The 16,754-nt window shown below is 40.9% G+C and overlaps 1 protein-coding gene across 2 annotated transcripts in view; it reads right to left on the reverse strand.

Annotated features, from left to right (window-relative positions):
- The window catches only part of LOC128660130 (mitogen-activated protein kinase kinase kinase 3), a 256,117-nt gene that overhangs the window by 59,452 nt on the left and 179,911 nt on the right, over nucleotides 1-16,754 (reverse strand). The window contains exon 4 of one of the 2 annotated variants that reach the window (XM_053713777.1): nucleotides 12,237-12,274. In XM_053713777.1, the coding sequence (XP_053569752.1) occupies nucleotides 12,237-12,274 (38 nt within the window). Of the gene's footprint in view, nucleotides 1-12,236; nucleotides 12,278-16,754 lie in introns of both variants that reach the window. The other variant, XM_053713776.1, reaches the window with a different exon arrangement.

The following is a 16,754-nucleotide window of genomic DNA, read 5'->3' on the forward strand; positions in this document are numbered from 1 at the left end:
TCACAAAGCAAATTAAAGAAAAAAATACCAAACATAAAAAAGAGCAACAGATTAACAAGAAATTACTTTTGCACAAAACAGAATAGAAAGAGATTCTAAAGCAAAAAAAAAAAATGCTTTAGAGCGTCCCTTTAAATAAACTGAAATGAAAACTAACAGGAAATGCATAAATCATCTTTGTTTACAGATTATTAACTGGCTCAGAAGAAAAACTCCAGATGTATTGGGGAATAATAACAAGTCCCAGAAGCATTAAAAACCAAAAACAGAAAGATAAAATGACTGACATCCCTTTAAATTATTAAGCCATATAAATATTTATCAAGCAATCTGTGACTCCTACTAGAAACACTGATTAACCTCTATGTGATATATCATATGGATTATGGTACATGCATACATAGGTTACTGGCACATCACCCACAAGCACTAAACAGAATATAAAAAAAGCCTTATGTGTGGGGTTGTACTTGTTAATAGGTTAATATAGATTTAATAACATTAAGTCTCAGGTTAAAGCTATTGCCAGTTGTTAAGTTACGCCCAAACTAAAGTGGCACTGGCACATGTTAAAGCAATTGTATAGCTCTTGTGTTCTGTATTAAAAGGACAGTTTATCATAAATATTTCACCCCTTTAATTTGTTCCCAATTATCCATTTTACCTGCTGGAGTGTATTAAATTGTTTACAATTAGATCCTTTACCCTCATTTTGCCAGTTAAAATAGCTGATTTAGTCTGTGGTATTCCTACCTATACTGAACGCTTCTATACTTAAAGGGATATGAAACCCAAAATGTTTCTTTCATGATTCAGATAGAGCATTCACTTTTAAGCAACTGTCTAATTTACTCCTATTATCAATTTTTCTCTGTTCTCTTGTTCTCTTTATTTGAATGTAAGCATATGAACCACACCATTTTTGGTTCAGAACTGATTGGTGACCAAATGTAGCCACCAATCAGCAAGCACTACTCAGGGTGCTGAACAAAAAATGGGCCAGCTCCTAAGCTTACATTCTTGCTTTTTCAAATAAAGATACCAAGAGAACCAAGAAAAATTGACAAAAGGAGTAAATTAGAAAGTTGCTTAAAATTGCATGCTCTAATTGAATCATGAAATAAAAATTTGGGGTTTCATATCCCTTAAAGTATAGGCTATTGACAAGCTATGCAAACGCAGCCAGCAGAAGAAATTGCACTTACAGTAGCTTGTAGAAGAATGTTATAAAGTTTAAATTTTAAATTGTTCTCTCTAAGTATTGGTCTTTGGTTTACAGACATATATAAGATAAGGTAGTATGTGTGTGTACACAAAGTAATAAAATAAAGAGATTTGATTTTACCTGCAAGGCCAACCTATTTTAATAGGTTGTGGTTTCGGAGCACAAAACCAGCTATTTCATATACATAAATAAAACTGAAAATGCAATTTCTCATACATTTTATACTCTGCAGCTGGTACAACAAGTCATTTCAAATACATGCAAAAACAATTTTACAGTATACTGTCCCTTTAAATACAATGGGATCTGAAGTAGGCAATACAGAGTGTTCTCCAATATTTGTCCACTAAGTCTTAACGCTGCCCTAGTTAGATAGTTTCCATATAACTGGCAGAAGCAGAACAAGGGCGGAAAGGCTTTATGAAACTATTATTCTAGGATTTGTGCCCGAAATCTGCTTATCTAAAGGTCAGAGCTGTACGGCACTGTACAAATATAAAGAGTACACAGCACAAACGCCATACAGCAAACACTCAGAAGGTAATTCATACACCTTGGCTTTTTCCAAGGGAAGTGTGTGAAGGAAACCGTTGATTCTACATTTAGAAACAGCCAGGGGTCATCATGAGTTAATGACAAACATGACAACGTCAAAAGATGACACTAAAGAATGTGTTTGGTTTTCTTCTTGTCTTGTTGTGGGGCTAGTGGAATCATTATTGGTAACAGACTTAAAGGGATAGAAAGGTCAAAGTTGAAATGTGCCTGGGTGTATTTAAATTTTAAATAGAAGCATTTTATACTTCCATTAGCAAAAATGTTTCTAGTAAAAGTTATTCAAGCTCAAAGAGCTGGAGCTGGTGTGTATTATGTCTGTGATTGGTGTCACTGCCGAGTCTCTGAAAAGGTGCAGTGTTTGAATACTGGTGCACAGGCCCTCACAGCATATGTGCGTATGCCAGTAAAAAAAAAAACAGTACTAACGTTTACTAGAAGCGTTTTCGCTTAGAAGAATATTGCAAAAAATGCTTCTATTAAAAATCAAATGCACCCATGCACATTTCAATTTTGACCTTTCTATCCCTTTATGTTGATCTATATGACTTTAAAAGTGGAAAACTTAAATTATGCTTACCTGATCATTTTCTTTTCTTCAGATGCAAAGAGTCCACAGCTGCATTCATTACTTTTGGGAATACAGAACATTACTTCCCTCATCCCCCAGTGATTCTGCTGAGGAACAAGGAACAGTAGAAGAAATATCAAGGTGCCAGAATAAAAATAACAGAGGCCCAGAAAAAACACCGGCGGGGAGCTGTGGACTCTTTCCATCTGAAGAAAAGAAAATTATCAGGTAAGCATAATTTACGTTTTTCTTCATAAATGGAAAGAGTCCACAGCTGCATTCATTACTTTTGGGAAAACAATACCCAAGCTATAGAGGACACTGAATGCTCAAACGGGGGGGTACAAAAGGCAACCCATTCTGAGGGCACCAGGCCTGAAAACCTTCTCTTAAAGATAGTGCAACCGCACCCTAAAAGGCAAACCCCTGGGTCAACACCACACGCTACAGTCCTACCAGGATGACTCTGAATTAAAATACTTGCAGGAAAGTAAGAGCAGCAGAAGATAGGTCACAACACTAACCAACAAACCGCAAAACATCCACTAAGCAGTGGACCCAGCACAGGCTTAACCAAAAAGCCCCAGTCCTACTCACATATCTTGAACATGGAGAAAGCACAGAAACTCAAAAAGGCTCACCGTACCACAAAGGACCCAAAGGCGAACAATAGGGGCTTGGCAAAAGTCTGCCAACACACAGACAAGGTGCAAACAGCGGCAACTGATTTCAAAATGCAACCTTCCTCTTGCTAGGCAAAAATGTAACCCACAGGCCACTACAGCTGGCTGTCAAGTCTGAAAGACAGGGGAACAGAAAAGACCCCAAACACCAGTCCCCAGAAAGAGGACCGAAAAGGATGGACTCAGCCACCCCAACGGAGCTTGGGTGCCAACCCAAGAGCTTTAACAATAGGAACTCCAAGAGAACCCCTAGAAGAGGAACATAGAAAATGCAATAGAGCCCTCAGAGGACACAGCACGACACTCCAGACACTCCATGACAGTCTCAAACATGGAGACATCATCTCTCCAGATGAAACAGAACCCCACAGAGCAGATCGCTCTCCTCTAAAGGATAAAAAAACACCAAACAACCTGCACACAGGACTGGACAACCAACCTCCAGAGAGGAAACCCCACCCCCATAAGGAGGACAAACACCCCCCCCCCCCCCCGAAGGGAAGAGTACGGAAAAGAACAGCGCACAAGCCCATAAGACATGAAGCCATAGGCTGAGGAAACAAATCCAAATTAAATCATCCAGACTTCATAGATGAACACCGAGGAACTCCCCAAAAAGGGGAACACACCTCAGTCAAAAGGCACAGAAAACCCGGCCAAGCTGCTAACAGCTTAACTGTCTAGACCGAAGGTCATAGCCTATGTTCCCTAAAAAAACTGGATCTCAGCGAACCAGCCACAGGATCGTAAGTCTGCCAGACATCCAGAAGATCCACAACCAAAACAATAGCCTGAGCCCCAGATCGTTCCATGGAACATCACAGGAAACATAACCGGACTAACCCGGTGAACGGGAACAAGACTCACTCGGAATCCCAACCCAAAAGGAAGAGAAAAGCCCTTGTAGGAGTCTAACACTCCAAAAGGAGCTAAAGTACGACAGAGTCGCACGAAGAGCCTAGAGCCCAAAAAGGTGTTAAAACAACACCCAGAGAAAACATTGAGGACAAAGTCACCCGAATAGTGAGTAAAACAAAGGCTAGTCTCCATAATCTCCTCAGGAGTACCAGAGGACCGTACCCAGGGAAAAAGAATGCAGAGCATCCTAAACCCCGGTGGAAAAAAAAGGCCTATCATCCCTGATAGGGATCAACTTCAATTCCCGAAGTAGGAAAAAGCCACAAGGCCCTCCCATAACGTGGTCAAGACCGCTAAGGAGCAATGGTCAAAGTCCTGAAGTCTCATCCGAAGAAGAGAACCTCAAAAGGAAAAAATCCAAAACGGACAATTCCAAGAGCCGCCTAAGGCAAGACCGCTAGAACTGGCGGCAAGGAGGTCCAAAATCCTCCCAACCTCCAACACACGCAGGGAAGGAAACACTCCCGACGTAAAGTCGGAACCAATTAGAGAGTAGCAGCAGCACTCCACCGAGTCTCAGGCAACCAGCTTGAGAGGTCAATGAGGACTGAACCAATCTGCCATGCCTCATGGACCCTCAGGTCCACACAGATGCTTAGCTGAAACTTGTAAAGAAAACAAGAATAACATAATAATATGTGATGAACTTGGCGCCCAGAACAGCCAGGCAAAACAGGCGCCACATGTCTGAATTAGGCCTCGACAGAAGGATCTGAAACCAATCAAGACCTGCCTGAAATCAAGGGCCATCACTGTCAAGGCCGCATAGAATCAAATCCCCCCTAGAGAGGGAGAAACAGCAGACACACATAGGACTAAAAACGTCCATAACAAACTTCCTTAGAAGTAACAGTGCGATCAAACATCGCAAGTATCGATTCCAGACAAACTTCCCGAAGGAAATATAAACCTAACATGAGCGTTAAATCCAAATAAAATAAAAGATAAGGCAACCCGCAGATTTATCGCCTAACAGACGCACCCACAGGAACGGCCCAATAGGGACCCTGTTCTACCAAGTTCAAACTGTAAATTGTACTCAATAACAACACTATAAGAAGATTACTTCATCTCCTATGTCTAATTCTGCAAGCTATTCGAAGAAGCAGACTGAGAAGTCTCAGATCTATTAAGGATGGGACCTTCCGACAAGGCCAAAGCGTGCCTCAAAAGAACACGAAGGTGCGTCAGTCTAAATCGAAAAGCACAGCATACCCCCACCGGAGCAAAAGACGACTCCGGCCCCGAAGGGTGACCCCCTGAAGCCTCAGGGACAGTCGTTCCCCCAGAGGGCTGAACAGGCCACCCCATGCCTGAAGAGCCCTGGATAACGGAACAGGAACTTCTGGAATTTGCATATGCGCCAGTGCCAAAATTATGGACATGCAACATTGTGCCGAAACCCCTGGCGGGAAGAAGCTACCTTCCAGGGAAGGATAATCAAAATCTGGGTTACCTGCATGCGTAGTAAGCGATGGTGTAAGGGAACTCGCCACTCGGAGGACAGAGGCCCCAGAGGCGGATGGCTCAGCGGCCCCTTGATTCCCTGATCCCGAGGAATTGAGCACTCTAATACGGCATTCAGAACATAACTGAAAGGCTAGTATCATCAGGGGCAATATGCATTCTGCGCAAGGAGTAGAAACTGAAACAGAGACGTCCGTCTCCACAATATCAGATTCCTCCATAGCTAGTATATTGATATTAAAATTGGACCAAAAACTTAAACGGCACCTGACACCCACAATGGCTGGGGCACTCACAACCTCCTTAGAGCCCGACACCAGCAGATCAGAATTTCTCCGTCGCCACACAATCAGGAATGCGGAAATGGAGAGTCAAAAAACGTGACCACGCCAGGTCACAGGGTGAACCGTACAGTCCAGAAAAAGCGCGCCTGACCGTAAAGACTGTGTCATTTCCAAAGGCCTTTATGTTCCACAGAGCCTAAGTAACACTACCCATAAGCAGGTCGAATCACATAACAAACATGATTAACCTCCCCACCCTGTTCAATAACCCCCCTCAGGAGATATTAACCCTTGATTCCAAGATACAAAAGGAGCCTCACTGAGACCCGGATTTATAGTTAGTCCCGTAAGGTGGTAGTCTCTCGGGAAAACATTTGTAATACAATACAATCATGGACGAAAGTAAAATGAAACGGTCTTACCGAAATCTACGCCGTTGAACAGGAACACGGTCCTTCAAGTGTGACAGATAGTAGCATCGCCTCTGCCATGGACTTGAGAGAAGAAAGCAGGCAGCGAAACTTGTCAACGCCAATCACTTGTGGAGCTGTTAAAATAAGTCGGAATGGTTTCGCAGAAAGACTCTCCCTTCATCTCCGGACTCTAACTTTCATCCATGCTTTCACTGAAAAGCTGGTAGGACTATTTAAAACTCCAGTCCCATGCCGAAGAGTACTATCCTCCCTAAGAGACTATCGAAAACTTCTGACACTTCTCTGCCAACCTCCTGGGACAAAAGGCAAAGAATGACTGGGGGATGAGGGAAGTGGGAGGAGTATTTAAGCCTTTGGCTGGGGTGTCTTTGCCTCCTCCTGGTGGCCAGGTTCTGAATTCCCAAAAGTAATGAATGCAGCTGTGGACTCTTTCCATTTATGAAGAAAAAAGACAATTCTGTGTTAATGCATTTTACTATTCCTCCGACACTTGCATACAACTATGTGCTTATCCCATGCAAAGAGGTTAAACACATACTTAACAAATGCAAGTACCAGTAGTGCATTGCTTCCCCCTGAACATATCTAGATATGCTTTTCAACCAAGGATAACAAGAGAACAAAGTAAAATTACTAACAGAAGTAAATGGAAAAGTTCATTAAAATTGGATGCTTTATCTAAAGCAAGTTTCATTTTGACTTTCATTCTCCTTTAAGTTGTCACAATAAGGAAAACAAAAGCACATTTGACTTTGTCAAAAATAAATAAAAAAAATGGACAGATTTTGCCACAGTTTTATGCTTATCCTTTCTGATAGTCACTGGGTTACAGGGAAATGAAAACAGAATTTATGTTTACCTGATAAATTACTTTCTCCAACGGTGTGTCCGGTCCACGGCGTCATCCTTACTTGTGGGATATTCTCTTCCCCAACAGGAAATGGCAAAGAGCCCAGCAAAGCTGGTCACATGATCCCTCCTAGGCTCCGCCTACCCCAGTCATTCGACCGACGTTAAGGAGGAATATTTGCATAGGAGAAACCATATGTTACCGTGGTGACTGTAGTTAAAGAAAATAAATTATCAGACCTGATTAAAAAAACCAGGGCGGGCCGTGGACCGGACACACCGTTGGAGAAAGTAATTTATCAGGTAAACATAAATTCTGTTTTCTCCAACATAGGTGTGTCCGGTCCACGGCGTCATCCTTACTTGTGGGAACCAATACCAAAGCTTTAGGACACGGATGAAGGGAGGGAGCAAATCAGGTCACCTAAATGGAAGGCACCACGGCTTGCAAAACCTTTCTCCCAAAAATAGCCTCAGAAGAAGCAAAAGTATCAAATTTGTAAAATTTAGAAAAAGTGTGCAGTGAAGACCAAGTCGCTGCCTTACATATCTGATCAACAGAAGCCTCGTTCTTGAAGGCCCATGTGGAAGCCACAGCCCTAGTGGAGTGAGCTGTGATTCTTTCAGGAGGCTGCCGTCCGGCAGTCTCATAAGCCAATCGGATAATGCTTTTAATCCAGAAGGAGAGAGAGGTAGAAGTTGCTTTTTGACCTCTCCGTTTACCAGAATAAACAACAAACAAAGACAAAGTTTGTCTGAAATCCTTAGTAGCTGCTAAGTAAAATTTGAGAGCACGAACTACATCCAAGTTGTGCAACAAACGTTCCTTCTTTGAAACTGGATTAGGACACAAAGAAGGCATAACTATCTCCTGGTTAATGTTTTTGTTAGAAACAACTTTTGGAAGAAAACCAGGTTTAGTACGCAAAACCACCTTATCTGCATGGAACACCAGATAAGGAGAAGAACACTGCAGAGCAGATAATTCTGAAACTCTTCTAGCAGAAGAAATTGCAACCAAAAACAAAACTTTCCAAGATAATAACTTAATATCAACGGAATGTAAGGGTTCAAACGGAACCCCCTGAAGAACTGAAAGAACTAGGTTGAGACTCCAAGGAGGAGTCAAAATTTTGTAAACAGGCTTGATTCTAACCAGAGCCTGAACAAAGGCTAGAACATCTGGCACAGCTGCCAGCTTTTTGTGAAGTAACACAGACAAGGCAGAAATCTGTCCCATCAAGGAACTTGCAGATAATCCTTTTTCCAATCCTTCTCGAAGGAAGGATAGATTCTTAGGAATCTTAACCTTGTCCCAAGGGAATCCTGCAGATTCACACCAACAGATATACCAAATTATGTGGTAATTTTTCTGGTTACAGGCTTTCAGGCCTGAACAAGAGTATTAATAACAGAATCTGAGAACCCTCGCTTTGATAAGATCAAGCGTTCAATCTCCAAGCAGTCAGCTGGAGTGGGTCGAACGGACCTAGAACAAGAAGGTCTCGTCTCAAAGGTAGCTTCCATGGTGGAGCCGATGACATATTCACCAGATCTGCATACCAAGTCCTGCGTGGCCACGCAGGAGCTATCAAAATCACCGACGCCCTCTCCTGATTGATCCTGGCTACCAGCCTGGGGATGAGAGGAAACGGCGGAAACACATAAGCTAGTTTGAAGGTCCAAGGTGCTACTAGTGCATCCACTAGAGCCGCCTTGGGATCCCTGGATCTGTACCCGTAGTAAGGAACTCTGAAGTTCTGACGAGAGGCCATCAGATCCATGTCTGGAATGCCCCACGGTTGAGTGACTTGGGCAAAGATTTCCGGATGGAGTTCCCACTCCCCCGGATGCAATGTCTGACGACTCAGAAAATCCGCTTCCCAATTTTCCACTCCTGGGATGTGGATAGCAGACAGGTGGCAGGAGTGAGACTCCGCCCATAGAATGATTTTGGTCACTTCTTCCATCGCTAGGGAACTCCTTGTTCCCCCCTGATGGTTGATGTATGAACTTGGCCCTCGCTAGCTGAGGCCAAGCTTTGAGAGCATTGAATATCGCTCTCAGTTCCAGAATATTTATCGGTAGAAGAGATTCTACCCGAGACCAAAGACCCTGAGCTTTCAGGGATCCCCAGACCGCGCCCCAGCCCATCAGACTGGCGTCGGTCGTGACAATGACCCACTCTGGTCTGCGGAAGGTCATCCCTTGTGACAGGTTGTCCAGGGACAGCCACCAACGGAATGAGTCTCTGGTCCTCTGATTTACTTGTATCTTCGGAGACAAGTCTGAATAGTCCCCATTCCACTGACTGAGCATGAACAGTTGTAATGGTCTTAGATGAATGCGCACAAAAGGAACTATGTCCATTGCCGCTACCATCAAACCTATCACTTCCATGCACTGCGCTATGGAAGGAAGAGGAACGGAATGAAGTATCCGACAAGAGTCTAGGAGTTTTGTTTTTCTGGCTTCTGTCAGAAAAATCCTCATTTCTAAGGAGTCTATTATAGTTCCCAAGAAGGGAACCCTCGTTGACGGAGATAGAGAACTCTTTTCCACGTTCACTTTCCATCCGTGAGATCTGAGAAAGGCCAGGACAATGTCCGTGTGAGCCTTTACTTGAGGAAGGGACGACGCTCGAATCAGAATGTCGTCCAAGTAAGGTACTACAGCAATGCCCCTTGGTCTTAGCACCGCCAGAAGGGACCCTAGTACCTATGAGAAAATCCTAGGAGCAGTGGCTAATCCGAAAGAAAACGCCACGAACTGGAAATGCTTGTCCAGGAATGCAAACCTTAGGAACCGATGATGTTCCTTGTGGATAGGAATATGTAGATACGCATCCTTGAAATCCACCTTGGTCATAAATTGACCTTCCTGGATGGAAGGAAGAAGTGTTCGAATGGTTTCCATCTTGAACGATGGAACCTTGAGAAACTTGTTCAAGATCTTGAGATCTAAGATTGGTCTGAACGTTCCCTCTTTTTTGGGAACTATGAACAGATTGGAGTAGAACCCCATCCCTTGTTCTCCTAATGGAACAGGATGAATCACTCCCATTTTTAGCAGGTCTTCTACCCAATGTAAGAATGCCTGTCTTCTTATGTGGTCTGAAGACAACTGAGACCTGTGGAACCTCCCCCTTGGAGGAAGCCCCTTGAACTCCAGAGAATAACCTTGGGAGACTATTTCTAGCGCCCAAGGATCCAGAACATCTCTTGCCCCAGCCTGAGCGAAGAGAGAGAGTCTGCCCCCCACCAGATCCGGTCCCGGATCGGGGGCCCGCATTTCATGCTGTCTTGGGAGCAGTGGCAGGTTTCCTGGCCTGCTTTCCTTTGTTCCAGCCTTGCATAGGTCTCCAGGCTGGATTGGCTTGAGAAGTATTACCTTCCTGCTTAGAGGACGTAGCCCTTGGGGCTGATCCGTTTCTGCGAAAGGGACGAAACTTAGGTTTATTTTTGGTCTTGAAAAGACCTATCCTGAGGAAGGGCCATAAAAAAAACTCTAAGCCATCTCCGTGGAGATGTTGCCTGTACAACGGCAAAGAGAATGACTGGGGTAGGCGGAGCCTAGGAGGGATCATGTGACCAGCTTTGCTGGGCTCTTTGCCATTTCCTGTTGGGGAAGAGAATATCCCACAAGTAAGGATGACGCCGTGGACCGGACACACCTATGTTGGAGAAACCAAACATTTTCTTTTGTGATTCAGACAGAGCTAACGAGTTTAAAAATGTTTCCAATTGACTTCTATTATCAAATTTGCTTTGTTCCCTTGTTATTCTTTGTTGAAGAGAGACCTCAGTAGGTGATTGGAGCACTACATGGCAGGAAATAGTGTTGCCATATAGTGCTCCAGACATGTGCATGTTCCTTAGCTTACAATCCTGCTTTTCAGCAAAGGATACCAAGAGAATGAAAAACATTGATTGGAAAAGTAAAATTAGAAAGTTGTTTAAAATTGCATGCTATCTGAATCATGAAAAAAATGTGTTTGATTGACATATCCTTTTAATATACTACAAAATATGTACAAAAAACAAATGACATAAACGATAAAAGTGTTAGGACACTGCCCATGAGAAGTGCTATGTACCCTCAGTCTTTACTGCACCCACTCCAACCCATAATGGTGCCAGCTGCCCTAAATTTGCAAGTAATTTCTTGTATATATGCCCTATTTTCTACACTGAGCAAAGAGAAAGGAAATGGGGAATTAAAAAAAATAGCGTATCTTAACAGTCAAAACTGAAATGGGCATTTTAGTTTTGTATATCATTTCTGCTGAAATACTTCTATTATCGAAAATGTTTCTAGTAAAACTTACCACTGTTTCATCAGCATACGCAAATATGCTGCAAGTTACCTGTGCATCTGCATTTCAATACCATCCCTGCTCTGACATTGAGTCATCAATGCCATGATACACGTCCCACAAACTCTCTGAGCAAGAGTGGTGTTTGAATGCAGGTGCACACTGAAGTCACAGCATATGTGTGTATGCTTCTGAAACAGTAAGAGCTGTCACTAGAAGCATTTGTGCTAACACAAGTATATTGGAAAACTGCTTCTGTTTAAAACTGAAATCCACTCATGCACAATTCAGTTGTGATAACTGATGTCCCTTTAAAGGGACACTAAACTCATTTTTTCTTTATTTCATGAATCAGATAGAGCATTAAATTTTAAGCAACTTTCTAATTTACTCCTATTATCATTTTTTCTTTGTTCTCTTGCTATCTTTATTTAAATAGCAGGAATGTGATGCATAGGAGCAGGCCCATTTTTGGTTGAGAACCTGGGTTATGCTTGCTTACTGGTGGGTAAATCTACGCCTCCAATAAGCAAGCGCTATCCATGGTGCTGAACCTAAAATGGTCTGGCTGCTAAGATTTACATTCCTGCTTTTAAAATAAAGATAGCAAGAGAAAGAAGAAAAATTGATAATAGGAGTAAATTAGAAAGTTGCTTAAAATGTCATGCTCTATTTGAATCATGAAAGAAAATGTTTTAGTTTAGAGCCAAGAAATCAGTATTAGGTTGACGTAAGGCAGTAAAGTAATTTGTAATATTAACACATTGAAAAAAATTGAATTTGAACACAACAATTTTTATCCTAAAGTAGCCAGATGTGACAGCATGTAGGCGACCAATATCTGTTCATTTACAAACACTCAGGATTAAAACAGGAATTACAATTGTTTGTTGGAATTAAATATGGCTTTTATCAAACAACGGTGTTAACATTACCTTTTCTCTCCGTTGTATTCAAACTTGATCCGGGCGTCCTGCTGGAACAAAATAATATAATCGTTTAATGAAGTACACAGTTAAGCTTCTAATACACGCATTTTTATATATTTAAATGAACGTTTTGAAAATGATCTTTTTATTTAGCAGGAAAAATGAATAGCGTCACTATTAAAAATAATTTCAGAAAAGGCATTTACTGTTAACCCAATCAAGTGCTGCAACAGCTATGGTGTGATTATATTTAAAGGGACAGTCTACACCAGAATTTTTATTGTTTAAAAAGATAGATAATCCCTTTATTACCCATTCCCCAGTTTTGCATAACCAACAAAGTTATATTAATATACTTTTTACCTCTGTGATTACTTTGTATCTAAGGGGTCAATTTATTATTGGCTGAATTGGGCCAATTCACCCTGTTTCCGTGCGAGCCTTTTGGCTTGCCGGAAACAGGAGTTAAGAAGCAGTGTTTTATAGACCGCTGCTCCTTAACTCATACGCCACCTCTGAGGCTGCGTACAGCAATCCGCCCGATCCTATACGATCGGGCTGATTGACACTCCCTGCTAGCAGCCGATTGGCTGTGAATCTGCAGGGGGCGGAATTGCACAAGCAGTTCACTAGAATTGCTTGTACAATGCTAATACGGACAGCGTATGCTGTCCGCATTCAGCGATGTCTGGCGGAAATGATACGCTACAGTGTATCATGTTCGGCAGACTTTAATAATTTGACCCCCTAAGCCTCTGCAGACTGCCCCCTTATTTCTGTTCTTCTAACAGACATGCATTTTAGCCAATCAGTGCTGATTCTTAGGTAAATCCACAGGAGTGAGCACAATGCTATCTATATGGCACACACAAACTAGCGCTGTCTAGCTGTGAAAGCGGTCAAAATGCACTGAGATAAGAGGCGGCCTTCAAGGGCTTAGAAATTAGCATATGACCCTACCCAGGTTTAGCTTTCAACAAAGAATACTAAAGGAACAAAGCAAATGTGATGATAAAGGTAAATTGGAAAGTTGTTTAAAATGACATGCCCTATCTGAATCATGAAAGTTTAATTTTGACTAGACTGTCCCTTTAATGTAACAGGCTGACTATACATTCTTTGGCTACACAAGACACTTCCACTTACCAGTAATATGTTTTTCACATAGAAAAAAAATATGAAAATAAATAAGCGAATATTAAAAACCAAAACATTTATTTATTTATTTATTTTTAGCATAGCCCCTATTATAATTGTAAGTTTTTTTGTTCTAATTAACATCACCATATCTGCATTTTATCAACCGTTACAGTTGTCTGACATTGATAGTAAAATGTTATATTTTAAATATCTTTATTTCCTTGAAATGTAGTTTGCAGTTTATAGCATTGTTCTATCACTAAAACTAACTGGAATTCACAAACTACTCACCACTAATCTGCTGTGATAAATGAACATATTAATTTAAGGGAAACTATATATATATGAATTTGACCAATAGAATAAGAGATAAAAAAAATTTGTTGTCTAGAGTAATTTCACCTCTCCTTGAGCTGTGAATAAATAGAAACTCCTACATTTATTTAGTCAGGTGGGTAGGTGGACGGTCTCTACCTCAGACAGTGCATCATTTATTTTAGACTAAGAACATTAGTCATTGCTTGTAAACTAATAGTCAAAATCTGCCAAGTTAAAAGATCCCAAAACCCAAAAAAATTATCACGCGCTTCAGATAGAACATACAATTTTAAACAACTGTCAAATTTACTTCTATTATTATTTTTGTTTTGTTTTCTTGTTATCCTTTATTAAAAAGCAGTAAGGCAAGTTCCTGCAGTCTACAGTACTATATAGCAGACGTTTTGCAACAATGGTATCCAGGTGCAAGTGCACTAGATTGCAACACTATTTCCTGTCATGCAGTGCTTCAGGCATGTGTACGCTAACTATCTAGATATGTCTTCAACAAAGAATAACATTAGAATGAAACAAATTTAATAATAGAAGTAAATTGGATTTTTTTTTTAAAAAAAATGGATTCTCTGTCTGAATAATGAAAGAAAAATCTTTTGTTTCATGTCCCTTTAAATAAGCAGTTTACTTTACTATGATACTAGCAGAGATTGCATGTTACAAAGTACAGTGATAGACAACTGCTCCACTACTAATGGGACATGGTTAACAAGCCCAACAAGAAAAACTAGCTTTACTTAGCATAGAAATTACCCTAATTAGGGGAAGAAACTGCAATACATTGTACCCTAGTTTTGATAAAAGGAGAAAAAAAGGTGACACGTTCCTTTAATTGCACTGAGAAGGTTGGTACTATTTCTGACTAAAAATAAGTTGATATATATATATATATATATATATATATATATATATAAAGTGCAGAGCATTTTATTACAGCTCTGTTGTTTGCATATGACTTGAAAATGGGGTCACACACACATTAGCTTCAGAGCTGCAATTCAGTTTTGGGACTGACAATGACAAAAAGCATCAGTGTGGGCTCCTATGAACTCCACATGCGTAAGCACAATGTTATCTATATGAAACACATGATCTAACACCCTCTAGTTGTGAAAAACTGTCAAAATGCCCTGAGCTAAGTGGCGGCCTTCAAGGGCTTAGAAATTAGCATATGAACCTCCTAGATTTAGCTTTCAACTAAGAATACCAAGAGAACAAAGCAAAATTGGTGATAGAAGTAAATTGGAAAATTGTTTAAAATTACATACCCTATCTGAATAATGGAAGTTTGTTTTGGACTAGACTGTCCCTTTAAAAGGTAGATGCCTATGAATAAGACACTGCACAGCTGTACACACTGAGATGAGAACCATTAGCTATCAGTGTGCCCTGCACTGTGTATTTATCATAAGCAGAATGTTTGACCACCCAGTAGTTATTGGAAACATAACACTAACAGACATGTAACTAGAAATATCTGTGTCTGTGTAACGACATTATACCTGTGCTTGGCTCACAGTGCCACACAATGTAAGGAGCACTGCTCTGGTTACTTCAGTTTCAGTGACACACCTCAGATTCTCTTGATTGGCAAATAAACCCTTTTTGTGTGGGCGGGCTAAAGAATTTCATTTATTTACAACTTGTCTGCGAGCCTAGTTTCCATAATCTCATCCCCCAGATGACGAGCGCAAGAAAAAAGGTTCCTCCTAATCTCTCTCACTGAGCTGTGGGTCAGCTGTTGCAATTAAATATTAAAGGGACATGAAACAAAAAAATATTATTTTTTTTTGAAAATACAATTTTAAACAACTTTCTAATTTACTTCTATTATCAATTTTACTTCATTTTTTGGTATTTATTGAAGGAGCAGAAATGCAGTACTGGGAGCTAGCTGAACGCATGTGTAAGCCAGTGACAACAGGCATATTTCAGTAGCCACCAATCATCAGCTAGCTCCCAGCTCCTGTGCCTACCTAGGTATTATTTTAAACAAAGTATTCCAAGAGAACAAAGCAAATTAGATAAAGCATACAATTTTAAAAATGTTCTCATTTACTTCTATCTGAATCACAAAAGAAAAAATTGGTGTTTTGTTTCTCTTTAAAGGTATACTGCACCTAAAACTGAATCCTGTGTAAATTAATCAGATGGGTTCAGCACTTTATAGTTTACAGTTGTTTGATTCTCTATGGTTAAGCAGGAAAAAACATGTCACAGCAATATGCACAAGTTTTGTAACAAGAAGTAACAGCAGCTAAAAAACACAATGGTTACCACAAATCTAGAGGGCGGCCAAAGACCTTATATTTTTAGGTTTAAAAATGAATATGTATTATTTATAATAATAATAATAAACACCTCTGACCCTATGAAGCCTCTTCTGTCCCATATCCACCTCAGACATCAGATCAAACCGTGGCACTTTAGATCCTTTGTAAGCCCCATACCCAAATCAGACATCAGGCCAGACCCTGGCACTTTTCTTCTTTGTATGCCCCATACCCACATCAGATATCAGGTCAGACCCTGGCATGTTGCTCTTTTGTATGCAACAAAAGATAGAAATCCCAGCACTCAAAAGAGGTAATGCACATCAACCCAGGGTCACTACCCAGGACCACGGACAATGTAAAGAACAGGCAGAGGGGGTGACAGCGAGTAATATTTATTGAATAGTTACATAGACAAAAAATACGACTACGTTTCAGGAGATTATCCCTTAATCATGCCATGCCAAACAAACAATCATGACATGATTAACGGATAATCTCCCGAAACGTAGCCATATTTTTTGTCTATGTAACTATTGAATAAATATTACTTGCTGTCACCCCCTCTGTCTGCTCTTTTGTATGCCCCATACCCACATCAGATATCAGGTCAGACCCTGGCACTTTACTCCTTTGTATGGCGCATAGCCATATCAGATACCAGGTTATACCCTGGCACTTTGCTCCTTTGTATGCCTCATAACCACATCAAGTCAGACCCTGGCACTTTACTCCTTTGTATGACACATAGCCATATCAGATACCAGGTCAGACCTTG

The sequence above is a fragment of the Bombina bombina genome, chromosome 5 (genome assembly GCF_027579735.1).
Source record: "Bombina bombina isolate aBomBom1 chromosome 5, aBomBom1.pri, whole genome shotgun sequence".
Taxonomy (NCBI): domain Eukaryota; kingdom Metazoa; phylum Chordata; class Amphibia; order Anura; family Bombinatoridae; genus Bombina; species Bombina bombina.